Genomic DNA, 7,683 nt, shown 5'->3' with positions numbered 1-7,683 from the left:
TGTTTGCATGCTTTATATCTTGTGATGTTTCTGGAGGCACCCATGTGCCTTGTAGATGAGTAAAGTGGACGACATCGGTCATGCCTCTTTTCTGCACATTTATAATGGGGCCTTGTCTGCGTTCTGTTTTGTACTAAGTCCCATTTTCCAAGTGTAAGGCTAAGTCTGAGGTACATATAAAACCTTAGTCCTGAAGTATGTCTAGTAGGGCAAGTATCATCTGCATAGTTAACTACCCCTAAGCCAAAAGATCTAATAATGTCCATCAAAGGACTCATGTAAACGTTAAAGAGGATGGGGCTTATCGCAGATCCCTGCGGCCCGCCATGATGGACCTTAGTAAACTCAGACTGAAAGGGGTGGAGAGCCACGGCCTGACGTCTGTCAGATAGGTAGGCGTGGAACCATTTTAGTGCCTGACCAACTACCCCAATGTCTTCCAGCCGTTTCAAGAGGACCGAATGGCTGACCGTGTCGAAAGTAGCAGACAGATCTAATAGGATCAAGATGGCATGTTGACCCTTGTCTGCACGCCAACGAAGATCGCCCAACACGGTCAGCAATGCAGTCTCTGTGCCATGTCCTGGACGAAAGCCATACTGGACCTCATCCAGTAGATCAATTCCCACCTAGAAACTGGGAGAGTGCCCTACTCACAAGGCGTTCTACAATTTTCACTGGGTAAGGAATAAGTGAGATTGGCCTGTAGTTTTTAAGACAGGCTGGATCTAATGAGGGCTTTTTCGTTAAGGGAGTGACAATTGCTTGCTTCCAGCACGAGGGAACTACCCCACTGTTCAGGGATTGATTGCACAGTCTAAGAGGGGGAAATAGTTCAGCACCAAGCGCATGTGGGACATTATCATTATTTCAGTGTAATTATGAGTGACATTTCAATTACTATGAGTGACACTATCGCCTTCACCACTGACCAGTGTCACCCAACCATCACTGGCGTAGCCCAAACATAGCTGACAAGTTTCCAGTACGCACGAGTAACATTTCTATGTTTTCAAGTCACGTATAAGTGATTTTCACATCTCCTGTGCAACACCTTCAGTGATACGATGTTACAGGAGTAGCGGTTTAAGAAAATGTATGGTACAAAATGAAAATCTTTTTTTTAGTAAGTGCAATGTAGTACCTGGATTAAATACAGCACTCACACCTGACGTGATTTGTGAAGTTGCCCTGCACCCTCTTCTACCATACCATACCTTCCTGTAATATTTTTAATAGCATTTAATCAAATTCAGCTGGTAATCTATACCAAATAACAGCTGTCTTATCTCAGTGTTGGCCTGTATATACCCTTTTGATCTGTAAGTTAGAAATTAATTTTGTTGTAAAAATATTTTACACCGCTTTGGTATTTCAGTTTTGTAATTGATACGCATTACCTCGAATAATGACAGAAGTTTTCCGATCTCTGAAGAACTTAATTGCCATCTGCCAGTGACCGCGCTGCACATTTATCATTGCTCCCTACCAAATTGTTGCTGCTTGCTGGCCGCATCTTCACGCTGGGCTGGGTTGTCTCCCAGTTTCTACAGTACAGCCAGCCTTCTTATTTCTGGGATGGGGGATGTCACAAGCCTAGGCTGGTGCATGTTGACAGCTTGGGCTGGTCAACGTCACACTTAAATGATTGTGCGGTCTGCTGACTGATAAAAGGCCAGAGATCGGGAGAATGGACAAACCACTGTGCCCCCGTTCCTGAAACCATATGTGATCGGAGGGCAAGAGCTGCGAAGTAGCATTTTTTGACAACAATGTGAGGTAAGTAATCTATGGGATTTTGGGAAGGCATTGGCCCAGCAGGCTGCAAACCAACACCCTTCAATGACCCTCCTCACAACACTGTAAGGGTCGGGTCAGACGGCACAGAAAGTCTGCTGATGGCGACGCTGCAATTAGAAAAACAAAGATGCCGCCCGGCATCATTCTGTCTATCTGGAGCCAATCTGCGAAGTGTGTGACGCTGCTGGCCATCAAAGGAGAGCCCCTTTGATGGTCAGCAGCGTCACAAATACTTTGCAGGAAAATTGCAGGCAAGGCGCCGCCCCATGGATCACCCATGCCTGTAGCGATGTAGAGAGCCACCCGTGTACTTCTATAATGACTAGAGAGTAAACTTGGGCAGAGGCGGGCCGAGCGGTGCAGGGCTAATCTGTAAAGCCGTGGCCTCACCGTGTATGATTCAATTCCAGCTACGATTATTCAGCTTCTTCATTATTTGAGTTATCAGAAAAATATTAAATCATTTTACTTACTCAGCATTACAGTTATCAAAGTTGAGCAGCAGACTCACGACGGCGCGTGAGTCACCCGCCGCCAGTGCTGGGGGTCGACTGTGCCTTAGAGGGTACAGCCCGCCCACTGGATCCCTTATGCCACCACCGCTGCAACTGAGATGGAAGCAGCGTGCTCAGCTGCACTACCAAAATCCCGCGCACCCAGCAGTGGAGCAGCTTAGCCAGTTACTACATTTGAAATATACCCCCCTCTCGCGCCGGCCTGCCCACCCTATTAAAATGAGTCTCACGATTTGGCACTCACAATGACCCCTCTTCTGACGTCAGGCCTCTTGGTGTTACATTGTAGCACAGGTGCAGACGAACCATCCCCAAAGCCTGCCGTAGAAGCGCACATCAAGCTACACGCTACCACTGCAGATTTCAGTATTGGTGCATTATAGGTACTTTGGCTGCACAGCTGAGGCGAGCTATAAAGAGTGACAATGCATTTCAGTGCGGTAATGCGGATTATCACACTGAAATGCGTTTGTCTAACGCCTGATGCGTGATAGTTGGCAGGACTGAAAACACATAAATAAAGGCATTGTCATTTACAAAGCCAATAGCTCAAACTCTCACAAATGTGAGACCTATTGCACTGCAAATGCTTGTTATAAACTCGTCCAGACCTCCATGATGCCAGGCTGGCTAGGCGTGTGGGTGTGCGCAAAGGTGTCGGGCTAGCCCTGCAATGTACTACAATATTTTGCCCATTCAAGCAGCCTTAATTCCAGGCGGGAGAAAGGTAAAATTAAGCCTTTCTTAGTATTAAAAATTGGAAGCCTCCCACCTAAAAAACAAAATGAAAAGCTACATTGTGTAATGTTTTGCATTTTTAATGCAGCACCTTCTTGTGATCGGAAGCGTTAATTGAACAGTACCAACTTGAGCCAGCACAGCTTTACGCATGATGTACTAGGTGTAAATCAAAAGGGCGGGCAAAAGGAAATATTTTGGATTCGCTATATCAAGCCTAGGCAGTTGAGCGCAGTTTTTTAATCTAAAAAAAAAAATGAGGAAGTAAAACCCACTCTGCGGCTGCGCACAATTAACTTCTATTTATAACATCGTGCGGTATTTCTTCTCTGTCTATCGTCCTGCCTTATACCTGCATAGCACTGTCGTTCATTCATTGCTTAGGTGGAGTAGGTTGTCCCGCCCATCACACTGTACTCGGGCACTATTTGGCTATCTCCTCAGAGGTACACGCCCATTATTTACCTCTTTGTATCGCCGATTGGCTGCGCAGCAGTGACACACGTGGAGCCCGCCCATGCCGTGCAGTGTGGCCTGTAACCAGGAAGTTGGGAGAGCAGCTGGAGCCGACTTGGACGTGCGGACCCCGTCAAGGGGCCAAACGGTGCCGCCTCCATGAGTGGGACCAGCTCACCGGTGAGTGCGTGTGTGGGCGCGGCCAGAACCGTGCACCACGTTACTTAAGAGAAACGAGAGCATGGGGTTTGGGGGTGTGCAGGGGCAGTGGGTGGATTTAGGCCACCCAGGCGCAGACATGGGTTAAAAAGATGCGGAAGTCAGGCCTACTTTGACCTAAGATCAAGTTAGTGATTTAAAAACGTTATTGACCAGACACGTATTGACACGGTCTGTGCATTGGGTACACACCGTACATGAAGCATATTGTTGGAATTCACTTTTCTTGTTTATTTGCATTACGTGGCTTTTTCCTGTGTTATTTATAGGTTTGGCGTTAACTGTCGCCTTTTGTTTTTGTTAAAATTGCTAAACATGCGAAGTTTGTGCTATTCCCCATAAGGCGAGCCAGGCCAGGGTTAGTAAATCAAAAATGTTGCAAACCCCACATCTCATAACAACTCCTTCCCTAATTGGATCTACAGAGACATGAAATATATGCACTGGGTATAAATTGCTAACTGTGTCACACTTGATGCAGATTCATCAAATAGTGCTAAAGTTGTAAGCAATTGAAAATTGTATTGCCAAACCCCATTTACCCCCTCTCCCAAGATGGATTGACAAAAAACTTGACATACCAATCAAGTTAAACTTCAAGTTTATTTAGACCATTGGTCTTTAAACCACATAAAAACATGACATTTTTTATAAATATTCTAAAATAGTTACAAATTCATCATCTCGCGCCATTCTAAGGGCCTGATTTTCCACTCCTTTATTTTTCAAGCAGCTCCATTTATAAATTGTATACACACACATATATCACACACATAATAAGTAGTAGAGAACTCTGGGTAGTTCTCAAGCTTAGGTGGAGAGCAGCTCCTGTTGGAGCACTCCCAACACCAGCGACACTCTAGATCTGCTCACCTCAAATGTCTGCTTTTCTATGAAAGTCTTAAAGCACAGGATTAAAATCCCTACACATCATTGCTTCATTCTAATTTACAGCCAGGCATTTCCTATTCTATACAAAACCTTTTTACAGCCTGCATATACTTCGTAATATCAAATGCTATTTCAAGATTTATCATATCAGTGAGAAGTTCAATTGCCATACCAATCAAAAAAACAAATCGTGCATGCATCACACATATTTTGTGCAGATACTGATTCATCTCACAGTGCCAATGTGATCAGCAAATTAAAATTTTTGTTGCCCCATACCCCCTCCCCCTTGTAATTCACCCCATGGCTTGGTGGATTGGCACAAACTTAAAAATAACAAATAGAAGTTACATGTACAAAGTCCCCGCCTAATTTCGTGTAGGTTATAAGTTATTAGTAAATCAGAAAAATATTGACCCAACGTCCTCTTTAATTTGACCACTCTCCTTAACCCCCCTGTTGAATCTTCCATCACTTGCAAACTACCTGCCTTACTCGCCACATATTGATCAAGCAGCACCAAAGCTATAAGCAAATGAACAGTTTTATTAAACCCTGCCTTTTAGCTATGTATCCTCTTTATGGATTGGCACAAAATGCGACGTAACAATAAAAAAGGAATTCTTCCTAACTCCTGACAAATGGTATGCACATTCATCACTTTTTTCCCTCTAGGTGTGAAGTATCTGCCAAATTTCGGGCTTATTTGTGAAAAGGTGCCAAAGTAAAAAGCACATTAGCTGAGCGGTTATAAAAGTGTTAACCTATTGAAGCCAACGCAGCAGCTTTCTCAGATAGTCATATCTCAAAACTACAAAACTGATTTACAATAAATCAAACAAGCATTTACAATGCAACGGTTTCGCCTTTGGAAAATGACAACATTTTTTTTTATGTGTTGGCTTTGACAACAAATAAATGGCATTGTCATTTACAAAGCCAATAGCCTAATCTCTCGCTCTGCACTCCCACTGCACTGCACCTGATTAACTAACATGAGCTTGCTCATGTTAGTTAATGTTGGAAAAATCTTTTCACTAAACAAAGCCAAACTGATTGGCTTTGTCAATAGGTCATTGAAAGTGAAAGGTACTCGAGTTGGTGACACAATATAGTCTCAATTTAACATCAAAATTAACTCGATCATTTACCGTGCGTGGGTGATTAAAAAGATTTCATGATTTAAACCATCACATGTATAATTCTTGCGTCTAGTGCGAGTATTTCCATAAACCCAATGCCCAGCAATCGCTGCCTAAATTAATTTGTGAGTCGATTAGAACATCTGCAGTCACCCAGCAGTTAAAGTGCATATGGTGCAGTGCAAACTTATAATTTATTGAGGCGTAGGAAGGGCCCATTTCGAAACTGAGCAAAGCATCTAGAATGGACGCTTTTAGTGCAGATGGTGACGTCAGTAAAATGCAGCTAGTTATACATATAATCCATCCGTAGGTCAAAATCGCTTCTTGGGCCACTACTTTTAAATTATTTACAGTTGTTTAAGTGCATATGGTGTTGTGCACACTTAGAACGTATTAAGCAATAAAATACCCCATTATCTAAGACATGTCGGTGCCTATGAAACAGACGCTTTTGATACAGATAGCAGCATCACCCCTACTTGTGCCCACTTAAACCTAATTGCTGCCATAGGCAACACGGATCAAGTGCAAGTAGAATTTAAGATCAAAATCATTTATGTCCGAGGGAGAATTATCGTGTACCGCACAATTTTAATAGAAAAAGCGTGAATTTGATATAATTTGTGAGGTTTTAAGTTAATTCGTTTTCTATAGATTGTCTAGATTTACTAGACAGGCGCGTTAACCAACTAAGCCACAGCGCCACCTGTGCAAGCCAGCATTTCCACTCTAGCCTCTTTCTGTTTAGAACTGTCCGGTGCTGCGCTTTCAGTTCTTGAAAGTTTTCATATTTTTCACCTGTTCCCAACAAGAAGATGGAGAGGAAAACCTGATACAGGACTGTGCTGTACAGAGATCACTACATACCATATGCTCTATCTGCAAAGCCCCGGTGAATGCACAAAGATACGAAAGTGTTTTGGATGTTTTATTCGATTTATTTATTTATTTATTTTAGAGTTTTCTATAGCGCGAACTTGAACCGATTAGGTTATCAGAGCGCTTTACATAGCATCAGTTCCGTTACAAGTTATCACAGCAGTTTACATAGCATCAGTTACGTTACACATTTCAGGAACTTGAACCGATTAGGTTATCACAGCGCTTTACATAGCACCCGTTCCGTTACATGTTATCAAAGCACTTTACATAGAGTCAGTTACGTACACATTTCAGGAGCGCATTTCTTTTGTTCTAGTGAGTAGGGTTATCTCTTCACACGGGGGAAGGGATACATCTGGCTATATTCCAACAGTCACACAGGCGACTAGTCGTTACAGCTATAACTCTAAACACAGGGAGGGGATACACATGGGTACAATCTAAGAGTCACATAGGATACTAGTCATTAGAGTTATCTTCTATCTGCACAGGAGGGATATGACTGGAAACACTTTACTTACCTTCCCCAAGCCTTTACACAGCCAATCGGCCACTCTCTTTAATGGGTTTACACCAAGGGTATAGAAGACACTAAATTTCTTTTGGAGAAGGGAGGGCCACAAATTGCCTTAGGGAGAGCCAAGCAGGAGGTTTGGCTTCAAGGGGCAAACCCCAAGCCATAAAAATATGGACATATGGCAACAAGTGTGATAAAAGGGATAAAAACGTTATAATGAAAAAGGTGTATTTTTAACATCTGTGTCTTAAGTCCATGCTATATCACAGACCGGGTAATAACGTTTATTAATGAAACACTCAAGGATACCCCATGTTATGTTATGTTATTAAGTCATTTGTAGAGCGCGCCAACACTGATTAGTATCTTGGCGCTGAATTGACAGTAACACAAACCAGGGTGGAAAAGATGGATTAAAAAGCTTGTCTAAAGAGCCAGGTCTTCAGTGCTTTCCGAAAAGGTAGAAGGTCTTGGCAGGATCGAATCTCCAGGGGGAAGGTGTTCCATAGGCAGGGGGCTA

At 43.1% G+C, this 7,683-nt stretch overlaps 1 protein-coding gene across 1 annotated transcript in view; it reads left to right on the top strand.

Annotated features, from left to right (window-relative positions):
• The first annotated feature begins 3,536 nt into the window (after positions 1-3,536).
• ZDHHC13 (zDHHC palmitoyltransferase 13) overlaps positions 3,537-7,683 on the top strand; it is a 265,540-nt gene continuing 261,393 nt past the window's right edge. The window contains exon 1 of the mRNA XM_078684239.1: positions 3,537-3,689. Within this exon, the coding sequence (XP_078540365.1) occupies positions 3,669-3,689 (21 nt within the window). The 5' untranslated portion in view covers positions 3,537-3,668. The remainder of the gene's footprint in view (positions 3,690-7,683) is intronic.

The sequence above is a fragment of the Lissotriton helveticus genome, chromosome 3_2, assembly GCF_964261635.1.
Source record: "Lissotriton helveticus chromosome 3_2, aLisHel1.1, whole genome shotgun sequence".
Taxonomy (NCBI): Eukaryota; Metazoa; Chordata; class Amphibia; order Caudata; family Salamandridae; genus Lissotriton; species Lissotriton helveticus.
This window is presented reverse-complemented; position numbering and strand designations above follow the sequence as displayed.